This window comes from Syzygium oleosum, unplaced genomic scaffold (assembly GCF_021117445.2).
Source record: "Syzygium oleosum isolate NSW1041296 unplaced genomic scaffold, Sole_v2.1 Sole_v2.13, whole genome shotgun sequence".
Classification (NCBI taxonomy): Eukaryota; Viridiplantae; Streptophyta; class Magnoliopsida; order Myrtales; family Myrtaceae; genus Syzygium; species Syzygium oleosum.
In genome coordinates, this window is record NW_026607497.1 from 8,216,486 (window position 1) to 8,243,688 (window position 27,203).

The 27,203-nt window shown below is 42.2% G+C and overlaps 1 protein-coding gene, 1 long non-coding RNA gene and 1 other non-coding gene across 4 annotated transcripts; 1 reads left to right on the forward strand and 2 right to left on the reverse strand.

Annotated features, from left to right (window-relative positions):
- Positions 1-1,342: 1,342 nt before the first annotated feature.
- Positions 1,343-2,419, reverse strand: LOC130139628 (uncharacterized). Its single transcript, XR_008817725.1, has 2 exons — positions 1,720-2,419; positions 1,343-1,686 (listed from the first exon to the last, which is right to left on the reverse strand). It is a non-coding gene; the product is annotated as an uncharacterized LOC130139628 (long non-coding RNA).
- A 5,442-nt stretch (positions 2,420-7,861) lies between these two features.
- Positions 7,862-7,952, forward strand: LOC115675959 (small nucleolar RNA snoR8a). Its single transcript, XR_004005093.1, has one exon. It is a non-coding gene; the product is annotated as a small nucleolar RNA snoR8a (small nucleolar RNA).
- A 4,165-nt stretch (positions 7,953-12,117) lies between these two features.
- On the reverse strand, positions 12,118-16,374 carry LOC115675732 (growth-regulating factor 6-like). Of its 2 annotated transcripts, XR_008817875.1 has the most exons (5): positions 15,632-16,374; positions 14,571-14,801; positions 13,874-14,243; positions 12,685-13,551; positions 12,118-12,540 (listed from the first exon to the last, which is right to left on the reverse strand). XR_008817875.1 is itself a non-coding variant. In XM_030598484.2 (4 exons), exons 1-4 carry the CDS (start codon positions 16,023-16,025, stop codon positions 12,744-12,746), a joined length of 1,803 nt encoding a protein of 600 aa, XP_030454344.1. In that variant the 5' UTR covers positions 16,026-16,374; the 3' UTR covers positions 12,118-12,743. The 2 variants fall into 2 exon arrangements, 1 of the variants encoding a protein (XP_030454344.1); XM_030598484.2 differs by having other exon boundaries at positions 12,118-13,551.
- Between the last annotated feature and the right edge of the window lie 10,829 nt (positions 16,375-27,203).

Genomic DNA, 27,203 nt, shown 5'->3' on the forward strand with positions numbered 1-27,203 from the left:
CGACGGCCAATTTAGCCATGAACTTTTCAATTTTATCAATTTAGTCTTAAATCTTTTGACATTTTTCAATATGGTCCTTTCGGCCAATTTTGACCAGAAATCACTATGGACGCCCTTTATCTTTCGTGGCACAGCTAGTGAAGGAGACCGGCGTTAACGTGAGTGATTTTTGTAATTTTTTCTTTCCTTTTTCATTTTCCTTATTTCTCTCTGTCGGTCGTTGGGGCCTCATCAATGGCTAGCAAGGGCCATGACGCCCTCACCAGATTTGGGCGAGGGCATCACGGCCCTTACCCACCCGCACTTGAGGCAGGCAAGGGCGGCCCTAGCCTGTTGTCAACGACCTTTGCTGGCCATCATCATCAATGCCCGACGACTGGCGGAGGAAAATAGAGAGAAAAAGAAATGAAAATAAAAGGAAAAATATAAAAATTGTCCATGTCAATGCCGGTCGTGCCATGCAAGATAGCTAGTGCTGACTAAATCGTTAAATCAACAATTTTCAACAAAATTTAGTTGGAAGAACTACATTGGTAAATCGTAAAAAGGTTTAGAACTAAATTGGTCAAATTGAAATATTTAGGACTAAATTGACCGCTCTTACAATAAATTAAGAATTTTTTTTACAATTATCCCCCGGTTAAGGCTTGAATGATAAACTAGTAACCCTAACCTAACACCTGACGGTTGTTTGTCCACCAGTATATTATATGAAGTGTGAGGTGATTGTAGTCATCATATTAAGTACAAGTTATGGTGGGACTATTACTTTAGCAAGAATTTTTTAATCTTTTGTCAAAATTAGTTTAACAGAGAATAAGACATCGAATATATTAATAAACAGAATAAGAAAATAAATTGGATACTCAATTTATGAGATTTGACAATAAGCTTGTCTCACCCTACGAGAAAAGCAGCACAAAATTCCACTATAGATCATACGATACGACATTAATAACAACCACACTCGATGTTTTCCAACCCCTAATTACATTCCATAACTCACGCAGTTATTAGGCCTCACAATTCCTCACAGAACAATCTCTATCGATTTCTCAAAGGAACACGCAAATCCTTACCACAAGATTCTACCAGGGATTCAAAGCGCTTGCAGTTTCTTCAGGATGTAATTTAGGAGTATGCCACACAATTGATTGTTATGATCAAAAGCTCATCAGAAAGCAGGCCGCACAATTGATTCGTTAATCGGGTTCGGCGAATCTAAAATCTAAAGAAAAACGAATGACAGATGGAACGATATTTGGTTCAACCGGCCGGTCTTAATCCAGTATTCATGACACTGCTACAAGGAGGAAAAATGGGTGAAAGTGTTCTAAAAATATAAGAAACAAGAACACATTATTTCATCATGATTGAGGAACTTCTTGTAAAATACGAGCACGACAGTTTCAGCTGTGTCCGGACCAAGGAAATTTCTACTTACAACATAGAAGGCCAGAGATATGTTTATTCAAAGATCTCAGATGTGCCCTAATTGGAGCCAGCAAAGTTAGATCGAAAGATGAGATAAAAGTAAAGCTATGTACTCTCGTTAGGTGTCTTAAAGCATGCTATGTATCCAATCTCTCTAAATTTAGAGTGAGAAGCACTGCCCATTCAAGAAACCTTTCAAATCTTGAAACCTATCGTCTCTCTCTCTCTCTCTCTCTCTCTCTCTCTCTCTCTCTCTCTCTCTCTCTCTCTCTCTCTCTCTCTCACTCAAATGAGAAACTCTGACCATATTGTCATCCCTCACGCTGCACGACCGCTTACAAGAGAAATTAGCAAGCATGTACTTCCTCAGCCCAAACCCTAGACCTCCATCATCGTGCTTGGACAACTTGTGACGATGTTCTGCCTTGGTACCCTTGGTGCACTCCTTATAAGCCGCGAGGAACGGGTCGTCGTCCTGCTTCTTTGCGCCCTTCTTTGAGCTACTCCTCCGCGGAGGCTGAAAGGTGCACGGTGGGAGCGGAATCTGCATCTCTTGTGCCATGGAAACCCTCAAACCGTCCGTCATCGGACACGGGGGCGGCGGCAACTTGGTTGGGAACTGCCTCCTATCTTTGACTGGTGGCGGCGACAACGATTCTCCGCTGTTGCTTCTCGAAATCGCCTTGGAGACTCCGGGCTTGTTCTCCCATGCAAAGGGCACGCTCCCTCTAGGATCACTCATGCTTCTCTGTTCTTTGGATTGCTTGATCAATGAAAGCACCAAAACTTAGGGCGGAACGCTAGTCATGGTGATTAGGGAGGTTTTATAAATGACGAGAGGCGCGTGAAGTAAATGCTAATCCTAGTGATTAACGGCAGGAGTGCCAAATGGTCAAGCAGATATGACACGGAAGACGTGGGTGCTTGCTTGTACGACGAAAGATGGAGAGAAAAGGACAATGGAGGTGGGTAATTTGTGTGACCAAGTCCCCGCGGAATGTCTACATCACGGATGGGCAATGAGGAAATGTGGCTAAAGAGCACAATAGCAAAGGGACAAGCTTCGAATGGTTTGACTGAGTTCATGTTCAGATGCTTTGCGGATTAAATCGATGACATCTGCCTCTCTTTTTATTTCTTCATTTTCTTTCGTTTTGGTTTTACAAGTTCACCTCAACCGCTAAATTTTTGTGTACTTGAAATGCCATAGATTCTCAAATTCTTTTATGAGGGCATTTGTCTCGAGGAAAATGAAACGGCTTGAAAGATATTTTCCAAAAAATAATCACTTATATCGCTAACAAAAGTGAATGAATTAAAGATTTTTTCATCGTCCACGAGATATTTAGACATGAATTGGTGTTGATAATGACAACATGTTTCATTGACTAATTATTTTAAGCGATACGAACGATTACTTTTGGGAAAATGTTTTTCAGACCATTTATTTTTCGCAAAACAAACGGAGTCAGTCATGCAAATATATCCTAAAACTTTCTATTCAATAGTACCAACCAAAACCTCATATACGGCTCACATTCAAGGTGATATGCAAACCCTCCATGGTCAGCCTCCGTCAAAATCATCAATAGATGGCTAGCATAGCATAATGACTAAATTGAAGGAAGATCGATCGGTGCCGGTTCTGCCAGCTCCGGCACACATGATCACACTAGGATTGTGACCTTAGTTTGGGGAAAAATCACCAAAAAAGTTGTAAACATATACGGATACTAATTCAATCCTAAACCTTTCAATTTGACCAATTAAGTAATAAACATTTTCAAAATTTGCCAATTTAGTCCTTTTGGCCAATTTTAGCTAGAAGTCACTGACATGGACACCAGCCGTCTAACGTGACACAACCAATACTAACAAGGACAATGCATTAATAAAAATTATAAAAATAATTAAAAATTGCAAAAATTGTCCACATCAGCGCCGGCCGTCCTACGTGGCACAGCCAGCGTTCATGTCAGTGATTTTCTTGCCAAAATTGTCAGAATGACTGAATGAGCAAATTTACTAAAGGGTTTATAACTGAGTTTGTTAAATTGAAAGATTTATGAATAAATTGGCATCCGTATAATAAGTTTATGACTTTTTTGGTAAATTTTCCCTTGATTTTGCCAAGGCCTAATGATCATGCACATCACGGCCACATGGAATCTCCCTCAAGGAGTGTCGTTTGGGTTCGATGAACAATGCCATCGCAACCGGGCAAGTGCTTGAATCTTGGCTCCAAATCAAAGGACCCAACCTTTTCCTAACCAGAGACCAATTCACTCCACTCGCATATGTCATTTATGAACATGGCATTGCATAAAACCGCGCTAATGGAAAACATTTCATGCGATCGTCTAGCCGAGGTGATAAAATAGGCTTCTAACAATTATATACTTCAGATCTTTTGTTAGGTAATAAATGGAAAATATCGATTTTATGGACACCGAATTTTCTCGTAACATGAGCGATAAGAATTTCGAAGACTAAACCCTTCTTCACGTAGTATGCTTAGCAAATTCACGAGCCTTCTAATAAACAAAGTAGAGATACGTTGATCACGTCCTCTTCTATATCTTAACATTATTCCAACATCATCATGATCCCTTCCTCTTGGATTGGCTTGGCTGATGTCATTATCTCTAAAGTGACAGATATTAGTCAAGTAATTTCTTAGTGTATCTGTCTATCTCTAAACGTATATCTCTTCTACTGGAATTTAGGCAGAAAATAGCATCAATTTATGCATTTCCATTTCTTGATCAAGCTCGTGTATCAAATGACATTCAACAGGCTGTGGTCGACGCCATTATTATCGGAAACCAGCAACTTCCAAGAAAAGAACTAACCTTCAAATTTGCGTCTCAAAGACGAAAGAGAAGGGTGGAAAAATATTGCGTCATAAACGGATGCGCTCGTATAGTCGTATTTATGACTTTGCGTGATCTGATTTTTTTCTCCAAAGAATAAATTTTCGTTGGTTGCGTGTAATATCATGCGAACGTATAGCTAACACGGTCCAACGTGGTCTTTACTTCAGCGACGACATCGAAAAGAGAAACTAGGTTTTGTAACAGTGTCCCACAGATCATGCGGGGAGAGACTTTACAAGTCGTGGCTTTGCAGGCTTTCTGAAATCCACGGTCCCAGACAAGCTTGACGGCTGATTAAGACCAATGAATAATTAATCAGCCCTATTAACGAAACGAGCTGATTGGCCGATTGGTTTCCGTAGACAACTAAAGAATCTGTTAGCCGGCAAAGCTGAAGGCTACTAGTCTTAGACGCCGTTGGGATCAGCCAGAGCATAGGTAAGCTCAATCGATCAAGGATGTGTTTTGGAATAATCAACCATTCATAGGACACCAAATTTGTTTAGACTACGACAGAACAGTCGTCTCTAACTAGCTGTAGGAAACCCTAGGGTTAGGTTTTTATTAGGGTTAATAATACGAAAATCCCAAACTGATACACATGTGATAATTTCATCCCGAACTAATTTTTTTACTATCAAAAACCCCAAACTAATTTTTTGACCACAAAAAACTCTAAACTTGTACACTTGTGACAAATTTACCCTCCATTAAATTGGATTAATATCACGAAAAATCACAAATTGGTAAGTTTGTGACAAACAGAGGGTTAAAACCCCAAATTGGTACACCCATCAATTATTACGAGTCATCAAACTTAGCAATTTGACAGTAAAATTTAACGAAAACTAACGAAGGATAAATTTATCACAGGTATACCAATTTGGGATTTTTCGTGATATTAACCCTTTTTATTATGGACAGAAGATTCGAATTTGTTCAACTTCGTGTCAAGCAGAGACAAGGTACAAATGCAGCCGCATCTACGAATGCGCACAGCCTTCTTCGTCCACAAGGCTCAGCAGGAGACCGTCTTATAAGTCTCTATTCACGATGTAGCGGTGTGGCCCCTCGAGATGACTCTAGATGAGAAATGTCGTGGCTTGAGTACATGATCTCCCGCGTCTCCTCTAAGTGCTTAGACTCTATTTGTTTCGCGAAAAAAATTATATGTCTGAAAAATGATATCTAGGCTGCGACCTAAAAATAATTCCGTCGATTGGTAAGAAAAACTTCATTTGATTTTCCTAGATAAACATACATTATTCAGGTGCTAGTGATTTTGGCATGGATTAGCCAAGGAACTGGGCATGAGCATCGGGGTCCCAAGACCGAATCCCCAACTCGCAAGCAGGAGCAGGGCACTAGTCTTAGCTCCGCTCCACCAAAACCAAGCCCATGAACTTGGTGCCCGTACCCAGCTCACTCGCGCCCCAACTCGGATCTACAAAGGCTGGCCTAGGTCCCTAGCGCCTGAACCCGGGTCCATCAAGGTTGGGCCCCAGAACCCGACACCCGAGCCTGGGTCACTTGAGGCCAAGCCCGAGACTCCAATACTGGTGCCCGCACCCGAGTCCATCGAAGCCAGGCCCCAGACTTAGTTATCAAGGTTTGGCCCCGATCCTCGTGCCCGAGCTCAGGTCTGACCTCGGTGGACCAGGCTCGGTTGTCAAGGTCCTAGGCACGGCCTCAATGGACTCAAGTCCAGGCACTGGGGACATGGACTTTGGTGCCAGGGTCAAGGGCCTAGTCTTAATGGACCCAAGGCGGGCCCTGAGGTCTACAGCTCGGCCTCCATAGACCTGAGTTCGAGCGCTGGGGATCTGGTCCTGGGCGCCCAGGGCCTGGCCATGATGGACCCAGGCATGGGCGACCGAGGTCCCAAGCATGAGTGCTAAGGTCCCAGGCACAACCTCAATGGACCTAGGCTCGACATTGATGGACTAAGGAACGGGCGAAGGGTACTCAGGCACGGGCATGAGAGTCCTTGGCCCGATCCAGATGGACTTGGGCTTGGAATTGGGGAGCTAGGCATAGCCACCAAGGCCCGGCCTCTATGATCTTGGGTTCGGCGGCTAGGGTCTCGTGGATGGCCTAAATGGACCTAAGCCCAGCCTTGATGGACCCAGATGCAACCCCATTGCCAAGGGCTCGGGAATGAGTGTTGAGGTTCCCGTGCCCTAACGTAGAGTTTATGGTCAAAGTATCGATATCTAGTTATATTTTGAAAAATGATCTCCAATATTTTAAAAAGAAAATCATTTTCTGAATTTAAATTTTGGTAGGAAAACATTTTTCATTAACTAGAAAAACATTTTCTGTTGATTCATTTTCTAAAATGATCCAAACGCCAAAAAATAAGGAAAATGTTTTTCTGGAAAATATTTTCAGCGAAACCGACGGAACCTTAGTCACCGAACTAGTCCTCCATTGTATTCCAGATCTGATAGTCGAGAAGAGTCATTGAAGGACTACTTATGTTCATAAGTCCCCCCTCAAGTTCCAAATTTCACACATCTTTCGAGAGTCAGAGCATAACGCATTTCCTCATCAATCCTTCACGGCAACCACCGAAAATGAAGGAAAGATGCTATGTTGATCGATATCGGTCTACTACCGAACGTAGATCATAAATGGTAAATAGATCGTTAAATAAGCACGTTATTAAAACCTATCATGCCGATTGCTACATCTACTTCCTGGAATCGCTCTTGTATACAAGATATTATTAGCCTTGCGCACGTTCACCATTACTTGTGCAGCGTCCAATTACTTGTTGGATTCCTTGCTAAAATTTCGTACATTCATGCTTCATTTATTTCGCGAAAAATGAACAATTTGAAAAATATTTTCTTTAAAAGACGATCACTTATATCGCTTACATCAATAAATAAATGAAAAATATTTTCATCGCCCACGTCACAAAATTGAACGAATGAAAATTGTTTTCATCATCCACAAAAATGTTTAGACACAAATTGTTATAAGAAATCGTTTTTAGGAAAATATTTTTCACATCATTTATTTTTCACGAAACAAACGTGCCCTCAAGGCCTGAATATAATCGTGGAAAGAGGTGGGCCGTAGGCCGTCTGCAGTTTGTGCTTGGACTAAAACGGCCCTTGTTCATCGTACAAGCCCATCAAGAACGGTGGGCTTGATGCTATGGAAAAGCCCCGTTCATGCTTCCGCTTACAGGAGAGCAAATTTCCGATGGCGCCGCTAGGGTTTCGTGCAAATCTCTGTATTTATCCCCCCCTCGCATCCGTGCCCTGCCCTCCTCACAATCGCAGCGAGCGGCGCTCCTCACTGTACCAGCTTCCCGCTTCTCTCCTTGTTTGCGTTGTTCGTGTGACTTCGCAGATTCTTGTCTCCTTCGGTTTCGGTTCTTTGTAGTTCGCGCGATCCGTTCGCTGGTCGAGCGCTTTCCCATTTTCCCAATGATCGATTTCGTCCGTGCAGTTTCATGTTTGTGTCGTGTCTGATGATAGATAGCTTCTGTGTGATGGTTTCTTGATTGTAGATGAGATGTGTGAACCGGGGAACTTGTTTTTGGTGCGATGATTATAAAAAAATTCCTCGTTCTGAATGCCATCGCCGTGGCATGACAGACTCCTTATACACCCATAGAATATGAGCACCCACTCGTCAAAATTTCATCTTTTTGCTGCTGGTGGACTGGGAAAGTTCGAATCTTTTATAGGGTTTTTCCATTGTACTTGGTCTTCAGATGTGTTTTATGAAAAAGGGTTGCGATTTCTAGGATGTTCATTGCAGGTTTCATGAGAAGATATCGAAATGTCTTATGAAAATAAGAGGAAAATGTGTTTGTGCGTTGGAACTTGGAACGTTGGAAAATTTGTAGGCATTTTTGATTCGCAGTTGTGATGTTTTGTGAGGAGTTAAGTGATGCCTTTTTCACATGGCAGTTTTGCAGTAATTGCTTTGTGCTTGCACTGACTCCTAAGATTGAGATTGGTGGTGTTTAAAGCCCTAATGCGGTCGAGTTCGTCGATGCATTAGGGTTACGCACGCCTCCATATTCGGTTGCATTTCTGCGGTCTACTGGAGTAACACTGTCGCCTTAGCCACGAAACTAGCTAAGGTTTTATGTTGATTGTTAATCTCGATCCTCGGTTTTAGTTACAACTGCGCTTGCTGAAGTTGGTATGGCTTGAAAGAAAAGGTTTTTGCAATTTGAAGTTTTCAGAGATCGCTGTCATTTTTTTCTTGGTAATTCTTGCGTTGTACGCCAACATAGGCAAGATCATTTTCCATGTGCATTCGCAAGTCAAAAACTTTAACTTACAGCTTAAGCTGTTACCGGAATCCTTCGAATGCATGCACATGTGCCTCTCCTGTTGTTCCGCAGTATGCATATGAATTCTTGCTGGCTCTATTAAGAAATGTCAAGGCTGCAAAGGAAATTATTTTTATGCTCCTTGTTCGAATAAAAGAGGATGGATAGATCAATTGAGAAGAGCTTCTTTGTCAAGAATGAGAAGCGCTACTCGTAGTGGCTGGGGTAGGTGTGCTATACGTTCTCTTATGTCAAATTGTTCACACGGTCCAATTTTATGTGCAAAACATATGATAAGATCGAAAGGTGTTTGAACAGCTCTCAATGAGTGAAGGTGGTCAAAAGGCCATTTTAGTGACAACCATAGGTGGTAAATCATATAAATCCAATGATGAAATTGATGTTGAAACAGAGGGGAATAAGGGCCCGTTTGGCTTAACTTTTAAAATGCTACTTGGGGGAATATAAATATTTTTAGGTTAAAGTTCCTTGGGGAAATGCAAGTGGCGTTTAATAAAAAATCATTTGTAAAGTTACTTTGACTCAAGTAGTGTTTGGTAAATTTTTTTTTGCCAAAGGGCTTTGGGAATTATCTTTTTTATTTAAAAAAAAAATCTATCCCACCCTTCACCGGCTCCGGCGAAGGCCTACGGCCGCCGGCGAGCTAGATTTGGCGCTGGTGACCATCGCCCGAGGTCGGGCGACCGTTGGCGAGCTAGATCTGGCGCCGGCGAGCTCGCCGGCGGTGACCATCGCCCAAGGTCGGGCAACCGTTGGCGAGCTAGATCTGGCGCCGGCGGCCGTCGCCTGAGGTCAGGCGACTCCCGGCGAGCTAGATTTGCTGTTGGCGATCATTGCCTGAGGCCAGGCGACCCTCGGCGAGGTTCGAGCAACCCAGGCAGCCGGCGCCTAGGTCATGCGACCTCGCCGGCCTGATCCGGTATCGGCCGCTCTCGCCGGCCACCTCACAAAGAAGATGAACGGTACCAAATGGGCAAAGTCGGAATAAGCCAAAATAAGTTATGGTAGTTTGGGGACAAAAAATTTTGATTCAGAATACCACAAATGTTGAAAGCCCAAAGCTGGTCCGGACCAGCTTTGGGCTTTCGGCATTCCAAATGCTAGCATTTGGCCAATGTTAGGCCGAATGCTGAACCAAACGAGGCCAAAATCATGCCTAAAGAGATGTTGGCAGCATTTTGCCGTTAGCGGAAGACCGAATCCTGATTTCTCGGTCCGTGGACATAATGTGTTGGGCTTCTTCTATGTTTTAGGGAAGCTGAGAACATCAGGATGGGTTGGCTGAACCAGTACAGTTGTAGGGTAACCCTTGATTTCAGAAAGCTTGGGAGTTTAAGATGAAGCAGAGCATGTTCTGCCTAGAATAATGGAATTAAGTTGTGGATTGACATCTGATAATACGGGATTAGTCGTACGGTTGATCCATTGCATGGGCTATTAGACCACGCAATGCCAGCTCGGAGATTAGCTTCTTGAAAGACAGGTCGAACATGAAAATCGTGTTTTATATCCTATATACGGCTTATATCCGCAATATAATTTCGACAAATTATGGTTTTATATCTTGTCCGCTAAGTAATACCAATTAACACGAAAGCCACCATCGTGCAAAGAACACGGGGGCTTTCTATGGTCCTTAAGGTCCCAGTTCACTGTCCGAAAATTCTAGTCCCTTGCACCTCAAACCTTGTAAAGCTTGTCAGTAAACAATCGAGATTTGTTCCTTGTAATTCAATGATCAACGGTCGTGGAGATCCGATTCCTGGGATTTGTAGAAGTACCCAAACAACTCGTCCAAATTTCTTTCACCCTTCCAAGTGCACCCTAAAAAACTCAGGATTTCACAAGAACTCTTCTGTGGGTGTTGAAACTGAACGTCCCTCCCCAATATCCGAAGTGAATAGCCATTAGCCAGAGAGTTTGGTAAAACGGGCATTCCCGTAAAACATGCAACAGAGTAAGTACCATAAAACAATGGCATCTATTTTCTGCTAGAAGCACAACAGGAGCTGTTGGGTTCTGCCTGGGACAGGATGATGGAAGCCAAATTGTTCTGCCCTGTGGAGAACTAGCAAGTAGCAGCTAGTCTGACTGCTACTACCTTTGGCACCAAAGATGAATGGACCACCTACGAGTGCGGCAGCACAATGGTGAACGAGTCACGCTGCCTTTCACTAGATCATAAATTTGAGCATGTCATGAGCGATCTTGTGACCAGTTTGTACACTGGGAATCTTCTATGTTATGTGGCGAGACAACCTGGCTTCTGGTACGCCGGTGGAGTTGCGGTAAGACGGGCTAGTACACCTAAGGATAGACTGCGTAATTATAATTCAAGCCAAACATTCCGTATTGAATATGAGACCTTGATAATGGATAGGTAGTTACATCGGTCGCCGATCACCACCTTTATGCATGGACCAAATAGTGTCGCCGTAATGGTGGTATGCTTCTTCCAAGCGACGGTCTGAGGGGAGGGTGCTAGTGGGGGCCGTACCCTCTTGGTGCTTGGATGGTCAGTGCAATTTATTTGTGACCATAAATTCTAATCTATAAAACGTACAAGTGTGTCTCTGCCGCCAAGTGACGAAATTTGTGTTACAGAACCTGCCACTGCCAATTCCTGTAATGATCTGATTGGCTCACTCTGTGTTGATGAGGGGTTTCTTTATCGAGAAATGGGTGGCAACTAGTCCGTATTTTACATAGAACGGTTCTGAATCAAACTCTATCGTGCTCTGCCCCGTAGCATAATCGAAGAAATCTGGCAGAAAACGTTGACGTCCCGTTGAGGGAAAGGCATGGCCACCAAAGCGGGAGCTGTATCCCAGATAGGTCAAACCTCCCTTTTCTCTACATCAGATGTTCCATCGTTACGAACATTGCATGAATTTAACTCAACTGAAATTGTGATTTCAGTGTTTGTTTAGGAGAAACCCTTATTGTTAAAGAAAATGCTTTTCGAAAAATCATATTTTAGCAAACTGTTCTTCCCTCTTCGAGTTAAGAAATTCATTTTCCTAATTATTTTATTAAATCGTAAATGATTTTCCATTCACCAATATTTTCAACAGACCAAACACTGTTGTGTTTGGGTACGAATAATTTTCCATGAATTAGTTTTCCAGACTCACGCCTTTAATTTATTAAAAATGATCGGTTAATAGATAATAGAAAACCATTTAAAGTAAAAAAAATATATGCATGCTTAGGAAAATGAGCTTTCTAACCTAGGAAAAACATTTTCTTGAAAATAACATACAAACGCACACGTAGTGTAATGACCATTTGCACAAAGTATTTAACGACTTAGAATCGAAAACCACATTGAATCCTCAAATGGAACGCTCAAATACTGACAATTACGTGTAAGTCTCGACTTAAAGTATCAAAAAAAAATTTAGTAAACACCAATTCCTGGAGATCGCAAGTGCTAGTTGTCACTTCCCCACAAAAGCAACTTATGCACACAAGATACAGAGGCTAGCCTCCACAAACTACTGCTGCTATGAAATAACTCATTAATGCTTCGAAGTTCTTGGACCTTCCCAACCACAGTTGTGTTTTCTTGGTGTTTTCTATGAACACGGGTCGAACCACAGGCGGCTCATTCAACGGCACAGGGTCCATCCATTACTGTCAATGCATGAGTAAAACACTTGGAATCATGAGAAAAGACCCATGAGTTGCCGTAGCGTCACGAGCTTTTCTATACATCAAGTCCTGCCCTTGTGCCTTAAATCACTGGGGGACCCCGTCAATAATGTGTAGCTCTGCCAGCATGGTCCCTGTGACTAACCATACCAGTTGCCCCCCTCCAACCAGCAATATTTATCCCCTCTCCATACAAGCAAAGTTTTTGGTCTGATAAAAATATGCAACTCACGGGGTGCAGATACTTAGCTTGTACTGCAAAATTTAACATACTTTACTGTGATACAACCTATGGGCCGATGAGCAGACCATAGTGAATAAAAGAGACAAATTATGACAGTCAAGCGAAAAAGGAACAAATTTCGACATTTAGGTAGTACGCAGCAGGGTGAAACTCACTCATTTGCCTCGTGGTGCCTCCTCACCACCCGGCAAATCAAATTCACTTACACGGCGGGTTACAAGGACGAGTTCATGAGGGTTGACCCAAGAAGGCCGTTGCACAGAGCCATCCCTTCGTGGATTTTGGCATGCTCTGCCCGAGGGCTGCTGCCTGCACTGCTGTTGGACAGTGACCGAAATGTTGTCTTCTGTAACACCCCGGTTGGAGATGATCCAAGTGGAGGACTACCATCCCAACCATCTTTCATGAGGTTGAGCACCGAGGCATTCTTGCCTTCGGAGGCACTATTGCTTCTGTGATGCAATACCTCGCCCAGGGGTCCACCCATGGAAGTCTCCCAGGAGATGGGTAAGGAATTTGACTGCTTATGCGTGGGTTCACTGAAGAAACTGCCTACTCCTAGATTCATCTGAACCGGGTCTGATTTATGGGACAGTCTGAGCGGGGAGGGCATGGCCTTCTTATGGTTGGGAGAGGAAGTGGCAGAAATCAAGTCCGAAGTGGACATCGGGATAGAGATTGATAGGTGAGTCCTGTCGGACTGCATATCGATTTCAGGCCACGACATGGCGGAGCGATCTGCTGGGTTTACAGGCCAATCATCCATGAATTGGTGAACAGAATGGTGCGACTCGCTATCTTGCTCGCCCAGGTCTTGGGAAGAGCCATAGTTTCGGGAGTCTAACAAGGAAGAGTTTTTCACAGAAGCATTGAGGTAGGAGTCAGAGTTGCCGAGTCCAAATTGCTGCTTCATTATCATGAATGGGTTTCCCTTTGAATTAGAGTCAAAAGTCGGTGACAACATAGACAGGCTCGGAGGGTTTTGCATTTTCTCACCTACACTACCTTTGTCAGTAAAGAACCTGCCCAACAAGGGGAAATTCTATTAGTATGAAGAACATAGATACTGATAAGGTGATTGCATGTCATTTAGGATTTATAACTAATCTCCTGAGTCCAGAAAACCTTTGAAAGGGGTTTTAACCAGAAAGTTTTCTACATAGATAGAGAACAGGTTCATCAAACAGATAGTAATGTTCTATCTTTCCTGTAACGAGTCTAATTTTAGATATGATAAGTAAAGAACATAGATTGGTACCACTAGAGCTAAACATAAAAGAACGTGGTTTGCCTGTATAAACTCATCTTTGTTCAACTCTCAGGAAAGAAAATAGTGTACTATACCTCCTCATTGAAGCATCTCCAGCTAGATTAAGAACACCATGTTGCAAGCTCTTGACCTGTTGGTGAGCAATGGTGAGGCTGTTAGATGCACCGCCGCTGGGCACCACAGTCGCAGCCGAAGCGGAGGGCGCAGCAGGCAGCTGTTTGGTGGAGGAAGTGGTGTTGGTGGCCCCAGAGACGGGATGGCCAGTTTGGCCTTCCACAGGCTTTCTTGAACGATGGCGGCCTCTGTTCATATGTCGCTCACAGTATTTTTGATCCGCAACTGCGTCTCTCGAGCACCGCCATTTCTTCCCATCGGTCCTCCGACACCTTCCTGGCTCAGGATCACTGGTGTTGGAGAACCCCAGATGGAAAGAACCCCAGCCCACTACAACAACACCGGGAACTTTAATTAACAAGCAATTTCTTTGAATTATAACAGGTCAATCATTTAAGAGCACAAATGATTTCCGCAGGCAGCGCCAAAACCGCAACAGCTAGCCATTAAGCAAAACACGGTGGAAACCAAGGGCATAACTACCGGTCCAAGGCTCAAACTATAAAATGGAGTCCACAGTGATGCTACGAAAATCTGAAGCATTTGGACCCCATGTCACAAAGAAAGGAGCAAAAACATAAACAGTGACTGTGCACCCAATAAAAAAAGCTTCAATCTTTTTTTTGCCCTCAATGGAAGGAACAGAGAAAAACTCACAAGAATTGGATCTCAGGAGCCCACCAGGGTAGCAGGAGAAACCAGCAGAATCAAATGCTTTCCTGATGGGGATGAGGAGGTTGGAGGGTATAGGGATATTTGAAGTGATGTACTTGTAGATCAGGGCCTGATGCTCCAGCTCCATCCACTGAGACGGAGTGAATGGACCTCTTGTACCTGCCAAGACCCCTTGCATGCTTGCCCCATTCAAACTTGCGGCAGAGTTGAAGCCTGAAAAAGAGCATAGAAAAGGGAGGATTAAGCTCACACAGCTCAAACATCAGCAAGTACACGGCTAAAGAATCAAATCAAAGAACAGAGAAGCCAGAACATTTCAAGCCAGCAAAAAGAGAAGAAAAAAATTGAAGGCTGTCTGTTACTGTAGAGCGAAGCAGGCCCGAGGGAAACAAAACTACAGGTTGTCTGCTGGTATTTAAAGAGCGATAAAACAGTCATAGCTGAACGAGGGCAAGTAGAGATAAGGAGACCCATAAAAGAGCCAGTGGCAAATTAGGAGGAACTGAAAAAGATCCCAACCCCTGAAATCTCTTGCTTGTTATGGGCTTTTCTTCTTTTGTGCCCACTGCACTCCCTTGAAGAGGAGACAAGACCCTCCCCATACTTGACGGCAAGCAAAAAGAGTTCGAAGGAGCGCAAAAAAAAAATCTCAGCTTTTTCCTTGACAAGACAGAGCAGAGACCATATAGGTAGAGATTTTCATGAAAAGTCCTCCTAATACAGCTTTGGACTTGACAGAAGATGGCCAGTGACCTCCATGTTCTTGGAACTAAAGAATAACGTGATGCACCCCAGGTCCTGCCCATATGATAAGGCAAAGAGAAAGATTGACCCATATTCGTGAAAACAAAGACAAAAAACAAAGCTTTACACACTCTAGCAAAAACCCACATCACCAGTTTACTAACCAGATGAAAATCAAAGATTAACAGTTACACCCTTCTCTTAAAAATGCCTCGCGCGAACGCGGTGAACAGTGTTTGGGCAAGATTTTTAATTAGCAGCTGAAGGAAGATGCTTTCGGTGCCAACAAATGCTTATACCTGCATAGTTACTGCACAAGGATGGTGTGTAGTTAAAGTAGGACGGCAATGCAGGAGCGTGGGAGTTTGGGAGACCGTCCGATTTAGGGGAAGAGAAACTGAGCATCTGCTGACCATCAGAAGAGAAGAGACCGGCCGAGTTATTAGATCTCAGCGAAGCGGTGGGGCTCCGCTGGGGCAGCAGCATTGCCTTGGGAGCTGAGAAATCATCGGTCTTGACCATCTTCGAGCTCCGCCACTCATCCTCGGCCGACGATGCCGATGACCGCTCTTGCTTGAACAGCCCAGATCCGTACAGCTTGTGCTTCGCTCCAGGATCTGAAGCGTGAGGAGGCAAGCCACCGCCAGGATCTGTGCCCACCAGCCCATCCAGACTCACCATCCCAAAGTCCATAGAACAAAGGGCCAACCAGGAAAAAACCAAAAAAAAAAAAACGAAACGAAAAGAAGAGAGAGACAAAGACACAGACAGATACAGAGACAGGGGAAGAGATAGCTACAAGAAAACCATCAGACGCTCAAGAAACAGAGTATTGGGTCATCGGTGGAAGAAGAAGAAGCAGCAGCAGGTGGAGAGCGTGTGGGGGGTGAGATACGCATTAGAACGGGACCCGTTGATCTTTGCTTCGAGGATGGGTGATATTTGCGGAGCTATATAAGCTGAAAGTGAAAACCATTGTTTGGGAAGCTGATGTCTCGAGGAAGATAAAATAATTGGAGAGAGAGAGAGAGAGAGAGAGAGAGAGATGCTGGACAAGGCAAGTACTAAAACACTCTAGTCATGCATATCTCGGAAATAGCAAAAAAACAACTACAACAACAACAAAAAATAAACAGATAAACAACAACAACCCTTTTCGAGTAGCAAGGAAAAACCCGCTTCCATGATGTAATAACACGTTAAGAAATTGCTTAATCAGTGTCTCCTCTGGGTGATACTTGAGCTAAAAGATCTCCTCTTTGGGCTTGAATCCCTTTAAAACTATGGGTTAATTTAGTCATGATATTCATTACTGTCCTGCAAAATACACCTGCCCACCTAGCTGAGGTAGAGGGGGCTTCAATGTCCGGGAGCTTCCACGACATCTTTCCTTTGGGGAAATTGATGATAATCCGAAAACGAATATATAGATTCATCGACCGTATGTGTCGTATTCAAAAGATCGACGCTTTATATGAAAAGGGTATCGACCTGAATTTGAATGCGGCGAACGAAAATGGTCGATAGATCGATCGAAAGACCATGAAAGCGCTCTCTCGAGATACAAAAGAAAATTCCATAGGAAATGACAAAATTTTGTGTGTGTGGGAGTTCATAAAATTCATAAGAATTTCGTAGGAATTGATGGTAAAAGGCAAGGGGGGATGGCTTGCCTTGCAAAGTCCGCTAGACAATGAGGGTGTTCCATATTGACACACACACTCTCTCTCTCTCTCATCTTTAATTTAGGATGTCCATGAGTGGTGGGCTGCATGAACATAGGTTTATAGATGCGTTGACACGTGACGGTCTCTCTTATTTTATTATCCCCCCCCCCCCCCCCCCTCATGTGCCCTACGTACACACTAGTCTCTCTCTCTCTTTCCCCCCTCAATTCCGTATTCGAATTGAGTATCCCCTTCACAATACAATTCGAATACGCTTCCGCAAATACTCCACATCACAATTTCTCTTCCGTTTTTTTTGTTACATTACACATATATGCCCCCCAATGACCTAGCATATCCTTAAAAGTTTTCGTTTCAGTTCTCAGAATTATCAAGATATAAAAACTCCAGATTCGGGAAGAATTGGGGGTATGAAATATGCAGGAACCGGTATATCAAAATAAAAAACGCATCCGTGAAACCCGCCCTACGAGATAAGAACTCCACAGATGAGAACAGGCCGCGAAGGCTCTCACAGGTGGAAAAGCTCCATTTTTTTGGTGAAATTACCTCTTAACCAAACATGAAGGATCCGAAAGAAGCCCTTTACCCCCTTTATTGTTTAGTATCAAAGTAGATGCTCTCGATTTAAACCGTCGCGTCGTATTCAGATTTATTGAATCTTGACATACCATCGAAATCGGGACGAGAGGATGGAATGCATTTTGTGGGTATGTTTCGGGATCTCAAAAGATAGATCGAGGCGGTGAATCGAGAGGTGCTCGAGCAATCTCTACCTAATACTTTCTCCTTTGTGCGTAAGGGTGGGGTACCATTGCGCCACGTTCAAGTTGCATCTACATCATGCCTGGTGGGACTTAGTCTTTGCTCAGAGATTCCGCAGCTTAAGAAATTGATTTTGGGCACGTGTGCGACAGTCTAAAGTCTTTTTGGTTTCTTTTTCGTAAGCCCCGGCGTTGTCACATCTCAGCTCTTCCTAATGAATCATTTGGCTGGACTTCGGGGACCGATTACTGTACACAATTCTAATCGCTATCAGCTTAATAGTAGCATAACGCCATCCAACATCACGCCTAGTTGAAAAAGAAACAAGGCAACTGTAATAAGATAAAGTCGAATGAACCATGGGAAAAGTACAACAGTGATTAAAACTATTGCAATCGATGCCATCTGGAATCTTATTCATGCTTACTCAATTTTTAGGTCCCACTTTGATGAAAACATTGTTCAATATCTTAGGGTTCTTCGGAATTTAGATTTTCATTCCACCTCGTTCCAATGATCCCAATTGCGTCAAAAAAGGAAAACAAAGACCCATTTCTCATTAGTCTGGCTTCATTTCCCTGCAAACAAATAAGATCCGAAGTTTTTCATTACTCGATGAACAATCATAAAAACCTCTCGGACCCTCCGATCATGAATATGACGTCGAAAGGGGTACAGGGTAGATTAGTCGAGAGCATGAAAACTCTCTTGTGATATATCTATGGACATTGCATACGCATTGCACGGGGCATTCGTTTGTGCACCTATCTATGATCAAACTTCAACCCAAATCTGGAGATCGTAGACGTCATCAACACTCAACCATTGCATACGCCTAGAAGTAAATTCCAAACTTGTTTGGAAAGCATCGCATGGGCCATGCACCTGCGTGCTCACGTATCCAATTGAAAACCAGCAGGAAGATTTAAAGGCAAAACTTAGGGTTCTCTCAAGAGACATGACAAATTAATAAATGTCTCCCTAACAAGGTCATGCAGGAACATAAAGGCGGACGACAACTTTGATGTCGCTTTCTTTTGCGATCTTAAGATCGTTACTTCGGGGCATGATGGTTCATGCAGGCGACATTAAAAGAGAAACAGTGATTTTGGTGCTGTGTTTAGACAGAGTCGCATTCCTTTCTCTCGCTGCAGTGGTCCTCCAAGTTCGAGGCAATCTCCAGTAGCAAATGTTGCAGGCAACGTGGCTTATTTCCCCAAGACAAAACCTCGTGATATTATGACTTTTGTGTGTGGATTGGGCGCACAATACGTGTTTGACTTCCCATAGTCTTAAGTACAGACAATTTCATACTTGGACCAGCCACTCGAGTTTAGGCTCGGGTTATTCTTGGTTTGAGAAGTCAACGGGGGTACTTGAAAGATCTGAGATTTACGTATAAGGTGGATTTTCTCATCATGAAAAATGGATATACGCCCGCAAAATGTACATCCAATTGGATGTGCTATAAAACAAAGTTTGAGATCAATGGAAGTATGGAAAAGTATAAAGCTCGTTTAGTTGCTAAATGATAGGCCTAAAAAGAGGGTATTGATTACAATGAGACTTTTGAGCCAGTGGCCAAAATTTAATTGCACATGTGTCTTGCAATAGCTGCAATTAAGTAGTGGGAGGCGTGTCAATTGGATGCCTTTTTCCATGGTGATTTGAAGATATGAACAAATCACTATATAGCTTAAAGCAAGCACTGAAATAGTGATTTTCAAAATTATCCGAAAAATGTCTGAATTAGAATTTAAGGGATCAATTGTTGATTATTCTCTATTTATTTTAACGAGAGGAATTCATTTAGCACGATGTTAATCTGTGTTGATAATATATCAAGAATTGGAAATGACATCGGATTAATTTTCTAGTTAAAGGAAAATTTAAATAGAAATTCAAAATTGAAAGACCCGAGGAAACTTAAATATTTCTTGAGAATTGTAAGTAGCGAAAATTAAAAACTGGAATCTCCTTCCACAAAGGAAATATAAATTACGTACTTCGGAGGACATCGGAATGACAGGATGCAAACCTAGTATTTGTTTCAAATGGCCCATAACTTGAAATTGTTAAGGATAGGGGGAGAAAGATTGCAAGACCCCCATCAATGTAAAAGATTGGTGGGTAGATTACATATTTTATAATTACTCGACTAGACATCGCTTTTTCTGCAGGGTCATTTTATGGAAAATCCAAAGAAGGAACATTGGAAGGAGCACTGAGAGTGTTAAGATATTCGACGTTTACTACTAGTCAATGAACTTTTCTATCATCAATACGGTGATTTGAATTCAAAGGTATAAACTCAGATTGGGCATCTTGTCTAGAAGATTAGCAATATCATGTGTGTTCATTGGAGAAAGTATTATCTCCCGGAGAAGTTAGAATCAAACCGACAAGGTCAGGATCTTCTGCGAAAGCTGAATATAGATCCATGGCAAATGCATGTTGTGTAGTTAAGAGGCTAACTTATTTCGAATTTACGGTAACGATCATTATCATTCTAGTAACTCGATACAACACAAGCCGCACCCGTATGGTCACAATCGAGTAATGATGCTATCCTTAGCTTCAATCATCTAATTTGGTATGATCAAGAATAATATCTTACTTTGCTTGGCGGGGGGAAAAAGAGGAATGGAGGAAAAGGAGAATGGGAAGGTGTTGGGCATTAGCTTTGGGGCAAAAAACATCACGTGATGAGAGGCATGCTTGAAGTGTCCTCGTCGATCTTGAAAAGCTGGAAACCAAGTTAGAGCGCGAACCTACCATATTGATACTCCTCTCCAATTATTACTGTCATTGCTCCTTTTTTTCTTCTTGGAAAAATGTGGGGGTATCTGCTCCACTAATCCCAACAGCTGCACGTAAATCGTCTTAATCCAGTAAGACTTCACTAAGTTGGCAGACGTGACCCCGAAGATTGGGAAATTCGTCAAATCAGTTCGAAATCTATTATTTATATATATATATATATATATGTTAATTTAGCTCTAAACTTTTGAATTTTATCAATTTAGTCTTAAACCCTTACGCGAAACTCTAATGCAATCCTTCCGGTCAATTTTCGCCGGAATCGCTGACATGACAGTGTGCCACGCAGAACGGTCAGTGATGACCAGACCTTCATGTCGGTGATTTGCGGTGGAAATTGACCGGGAGGACTGCATTGAAATTTCACGCAAAGGCTTAAAACCAAATCGACAAAATTGAAAAATTCGGGACTAAAATGACATCCTACAATAAGTTCATATATGATAGGGTGATCTCCCTCGAGATTAACATAAGCGAGCGACGTGATTCGAATATAGGGTATGCTGAATTCAAATTAAGTGTGTAATCACTCGATCAACGTTCAAAGGCTATTAATATCATCAATCTTCTTGCCTCTATATTTGAGAAATGTTTGCCCACCCTAATCTCTTTTCTTTTTTCTTGGGTTATCTACAATGATAGGTCGCATAGACTGCTGTTCCCCAAAAGTATCTTTTGCGTGGTTGAATCTGCCCGTGGAGGATGACTGAAGCCCGAACATTTAAGACCAAGTCAGCAACTCTGAGGTAGCTATCCACAAGTATCAATATCGTGCCTCTTTCTTCTCTCAGTACGTCACAGTTCGCGACTGTGCCTAGCTGTGATGTGGTCTACAAGAACGAAAATAATATATTAATTTTGCTTTTTAAATTGAATTCCACCTCGTGATGTTAGCTTCAGAGTGTGTTTGCTTGCCGTTTATTTGAACATTTTCATATAATTCATTAATTAATTTAAATATGTATAAAAAATATGGGGATGGTATATAACAAATTAAAAATTCATGGATCACATCTCATAATGGGACAAACTTCAGGAACTATTTATGTTATTATCCTGAGGAAAAAGAAAACTGGCAAGGGAGCTCTAATTTCTGGAAGGAAAATCAATAGTGCATTGATGTTGGAGGAAAATGTATAGAGAATTAAAACCACGATCTTTATTTAATTTCAAATATATATCTCTGACTCGTTAAAATAAGAAAAATGATGTAATCATGGTACGTACAAAGTATTTTCAAATAGATTAATGTCCTTTCTTTCGTACTATAGATAATTTTCTCGTTTGTTCCCATTTCCAACATTTTTTATTCGTGGTTTGAAAAAACATTTTCTCCTCTTTAAGAAAAAAGTTGAAATATCACTAGTATGAGCAATGAATTAGAGAAAGTTCTTCGAGGGACTTGTAAAGTGAACGCGTACGACATTTTGAAATAAATGAGGGGAAAAACGTCGACTGACACCAAATTTCATTAGCACGGTCAACACGTAAAATTGATTTTACGAATGAATTTTTCATTAATATGTTTCTCGAATGCCTATAGGATGGAATTGTTGTTCATAACAATATTAAAGATAGTGCGACTTGTTTTACACAATTTGACTATAAAGATGGCTCTTGATTCGACGGTGTCCAAAGTAGCTAGGGGCAATTTACTTTTACGACTTGTGTAAATTGCCTGACTGTTTTTCGTATCACTAAAATAATTTTCATTCAAAAACATGTTAATGATCAGAATAGGAAGTCTGTTATGAATTATAAAAACTTACATGTGGTCAGAATTCAAAGCCAAATCTATCCTCGTTAACGTAATAAAAAAATTGGACCAACTTGACAAATTTTATACTCTATTTGGGAAATTAGAGAAAGGGAAAGCAACGAAGAATTTTGAGAGAAATTTTTAGATTTTCTTATTTTTACATCTCATGAAAGTTCCAAATTGTTTTTCAATTTTCCTGTCCAATTTTCGATGTCTCTTATTTTCTCTCTCCCTAGACGTAGCATTAAGAGTTGCTTAAGCATATTTCTCACTAACTTTCCTAATAATTAATCCCCAACGGATAGGCATGGGCTACCAATATTGGCGACTCTCTTTCCGACCCAAAAAAAATAACACTGTCGACTCTCTCGAGAGTTATAAAACGAGCTCCAAATGCAAGATGAAATATTTGATTCGAGCCATAAGCTACTTATCCAATTGAACTTTTTCCCGTCGTCTCAATGTAGTGTTATGGGGAGTAAATCCCAAATATTACTAAAACACTCATTTGACCAAATTTAAGATAACTCATACCAAAACTGAGGTGACAGCGCGAAGCGAACGAGCGCGAGATCGAGCTAGAGCGACAGAAAACGAAAAGAGAGCCATAGAGATGTGTTTGGGGTTTAAGTAAATTGCAAAGCCATTTACAATCTATTTAATACTCACATTATGTTTAAAACCGTTAATGATCCATTTACTCGAATATAATCAATTCATATATCAACTCTGTCCATCGTATATGCGTTAAAGAAGCGAGTTCATGATCTATTTTGACATGCCTAGGCCGGAGGCCAACCACACCTAAGACGGTCGGAATTGTTTTCACCAAGGCAGAGTGGCCCTCGGGGTGCTCAAAACGGGTGGCGCGTGGTGGGGAGGAAAGGTGGGGGAGGCGGGGCATTGGCATTGGCATTGCTAGCTGTAGTAGTAGGCTCGGAGAAGACAACTCGAGGGGGGAGGGGGACTGCAATAAAAGAGGCAAGAGCAAACGGACAAAAAACCAAACCACTTGCCCCCTCCCCCCGATCTTCCAAAGGTTTCAAAAAGGCAAAGGGGGTCTCAATTTCAAAGACATATCTCCATCTCTCCCATCATATCATCTCGGGGTTCCCCACTCTATATCCCCCTCCTATCCTAGCGTGACAAAACAAAGACCATAGGGTTGGAAAAAACAAATCTGTATGCATATGTATATATATATATATATATGAATATATTCTCTTAATGAATGTTCCCTATATTTATTAACCAATCAATTCAATATATTGCTAAATTTTCCTGTTTTTTTCTTCAATCGTGTGCAATTAATGTTTGTAGGATCGAAGTGTCACTTATTCTTCTTCCTTTTTATCTATCGTACTCTTACTCTCAATCCATTCTTGGACTTTTATCTCGTTTCATTACACGACGTGAGAGTCCGAATTCACATCTGAAACTAAATATCTCCACTTCTAACTCATTTAAGAAAGTGGGGAATCGAACTCCTTACCTCTTCGAAAGGTGGCCACTGAAGCAAATTTCAGTGGTTGAAATGTTGCTTATTCATTATGTCTAACTAGTGCTCGAGAGACATTAATTGGAAAAACACAGTACGATTTTTCTTATATTAGTTTTCTTTTGTGGAAGACATTGATTCGCAACTATTGCGATCGACGCAATTTGAGCAAGCATGCAAAATCAGAATATTAAGTCGTGCCTCTTGTAACGACCCGCGAAGCTTTTGGAATATTTGAATTTGTTCGGAACGGTTTTTTCTATGTTTTTTTCTTAAATCTCTATTGCTATCGCAATTTGACTTTTCTTCAACGTAATATTTTTGCAACTTTTTTTTGGCGTAAAAGAACAAAGCATTCGAACCTTTTTAGCACACGCTGAAAAGGAAATGTTTATTGTGAAAATAAGGGATGGAAAGTAGGGGACAAGGTTGCGATAGGTGGGGGCCCTTGATGTTAACGTGTCAACGGTGGGTACGGGGTGGTGGAGCCACCCTCCTCCACCATCGCTCCTTTTTTCCGCATTGGTTAATTGATGTTGCGAAGGTGTTAGATCGAGATCGTTAATATCACGAAAATTTTTAAATTTATGTATATATATATAATAAATTTATTTAAAATTAATATTTTCATCATAAAAATTTTAAGTTGGTATACCTGTAATAAATTTATCTCCCGTTAATTTTCGTTAAATTTTATCGTTAAATTGCTGAGTTGAATGACACGTAACAGTTGACTGGTGTACCGGTTTAGGGTTTTACTCATTTGTTTGTCATAGATTTACCAGTTTGTGATTTGTCATGATATTAATTCAATTTAACGGAAGGTAAATTTGTCATAAATGTACCAATTTTAGATTTTTAGTAGTCAAAAAATTAGTTTGGGATAAATTTATCATACCAGCTTGGGATAAATTTGCCACCGGTGTACCAATTTAGGGTTTTTTTATGGTATTAACCCTTAAATTTAAGTTGTTGGGAGGTAATCATGAAATGTGTCGAGATCCATGTGTGAATTGTATTAGAAAAGTCTCACATCAAGATGTGATATAGTGTGAAGCAGATAATATATTCAAGTTGACCCATCACTTATTAGCTTAATCTTAAGCTGTTGAGCGAAAGTAGATCCAACTGGATATGTTGATAGACTCCTTTTTGGCGAACTCTCCGGACATAGATATCGAGCTTTTACTAGGCGCGCTCTTGATGAAATGGGAAACGATAAATTCCTAAATAATAAAAAAAGAACTTATGTCGATTCAAACGCAGGTTTCGATTCATATGGCTTACAGTAAAGTGGTCCATAAGCCTCCAGATAGCCAAACATCTGTACCCATGCCCCCGGGTTATCAATAAAAGAAAAAGAGAAAAGAAACATTTTTGTGATGAAATCTATCTTAGGAGCATATCATGTGCAACTTATGACATTTTGTAATGGACCATTGGGAAAATATTAATTGATTTGCGATTACTTGATACAACGGGCAACCAACCCAAATTCTCGTCTTCGAATTTTTCACTGAAATAGAAAAGTTTGCGGAGGGGCCGCGGAGGTCGACAGCTCATCGTGGCGTCACCATAAGAGTCCCACACTGCACCTCAAAATATGTCCAAAGATCTTAACCTCCGGGACGACCAAATCCATCCCCCTGCAAACCCCCATCGTCGCGCCGGCGACTCGCGGCTCTCCCTCCACACGGCAAGGCAGCGACGCCCGAGAGCATCAATAGGCCAGCAGTCGAAGGCTCGTCTTATCTTATTATCGCGCCATGCTTTTGGGTTCGCGTATCAAATGGACAAAACCAAAAGCAAAAAACCCCCTTAATGAAACCGGGCTTGTCGCCAACCAGGAAAGAAAGTATCGCCCCCCGTATTTAGGAACTTCAAAAATATGTTTTTGTCGCGACGCAATTTGGAGCGGTCCCGTAGGACGACAGCGTCCACAGGTCTCGTCGTGCGGAGGGCGCCACCGCCACCACCACCACCACCGCCACCACCAGCGGCGCTTTGGCCCTTTTGACCGTACGCGTACTGACCCAAAAAAGAGGAACTTAAAAACGAAGAAGAAAGGGGGTGGGGCCGTGTTGGGGTTGGAGCGAGCGAGATCGGGCTCGCCTCCTCATTGCCGACAGGGGAGCGGTGGCCCCGCCCCGCCCCGCTTCTTTCAGTACAGAACTTCAAATCACACCGCGACTTTCTCGTTCGATCGGGGCCCCGCCCACGCCCCGGGCTCTCTCTTTGCGATCTCCCCCTCCGAAGCGAGCGCGTATGGGCCACGCCGCCCCCACCCGCCACCCGCCACCCGCTTTACAAAATTGATCCGGAAGGGTAAAAATTTGCCGAAACAAAGTACGACGATACGCCCTGAGCGCGAAGCCGAAACTCGAAACCCTAAAATTCGCGGTGCATTTCGGGGCTTTCTCGGGATCGGCAGTGAGTCGCGGCTTCGATAAGGTCGCCCGTTCTCTCGTACCTTCGACCCGGTCGGTTGCGAGTATGAGCACTCCGGCTTTTTGTTCTAGCCATGTGTTGTTGCATGTGGGAAATTGACCGGAATCGGAGGAGAAAATTTTCTCTAACTAGACATTTAAGAAGAGTATGGCCTCCGTTGGAATTCTCAATCACGTTAGCAATTCAATTGGTCGAAATGATTACATTGACGAAATTAAAAAAATTATGATTAAATTAACATCTGTATAATAGGTTCAGGACTAACTGGATAATTTTTTTTCCTTTTTCCGAATTTAGTCCGTTATATGATCTTCCGACCGGAAAAAAAGCCGGGTAAAAATGGATTTAATCGCATAAAGAAGGCGAAAAAAATTATAGAGAGATAGAATTTCGAGTGATTCAAAATATTTGGTTGGACGAGATATGATCTGCCAAATCTGCCAGCGGCGAGCGTGCTGGCGATGACGATCCGCTCGACCGTACGCGATTTTGACGCGACGGGGGACGAAACGAAAGAGACAAGAATAGAGAAATCGAAGAAGGTCTGAACGTTGACAACGAGGAAGGGAGGGGACCACTGGCTCTCCAGGACCATCACACCTATGACTTGGCTTCATTCGACATGCAATGCAACCATAATTTTTCTCCTTGTCCGAACTTTCGACTCACTTAATGAAATTCTCGAACATTTGGAAGATGTACCCTTTGGTCCCCGACTTTCAATTTGATTTTTGGGAAACTTTAGTTGAATGTGCCGGAAGTAACACCATCCTTCTCGTACTTTCAATGGGTTTGATTTAAATCCGACGGATTCTCAATACCTGTCATTAGCAACGATGTTGACGTGATTCTTCGTTAGTCTTCCTCTCTTGATACGAACTTTTGTGGATTTG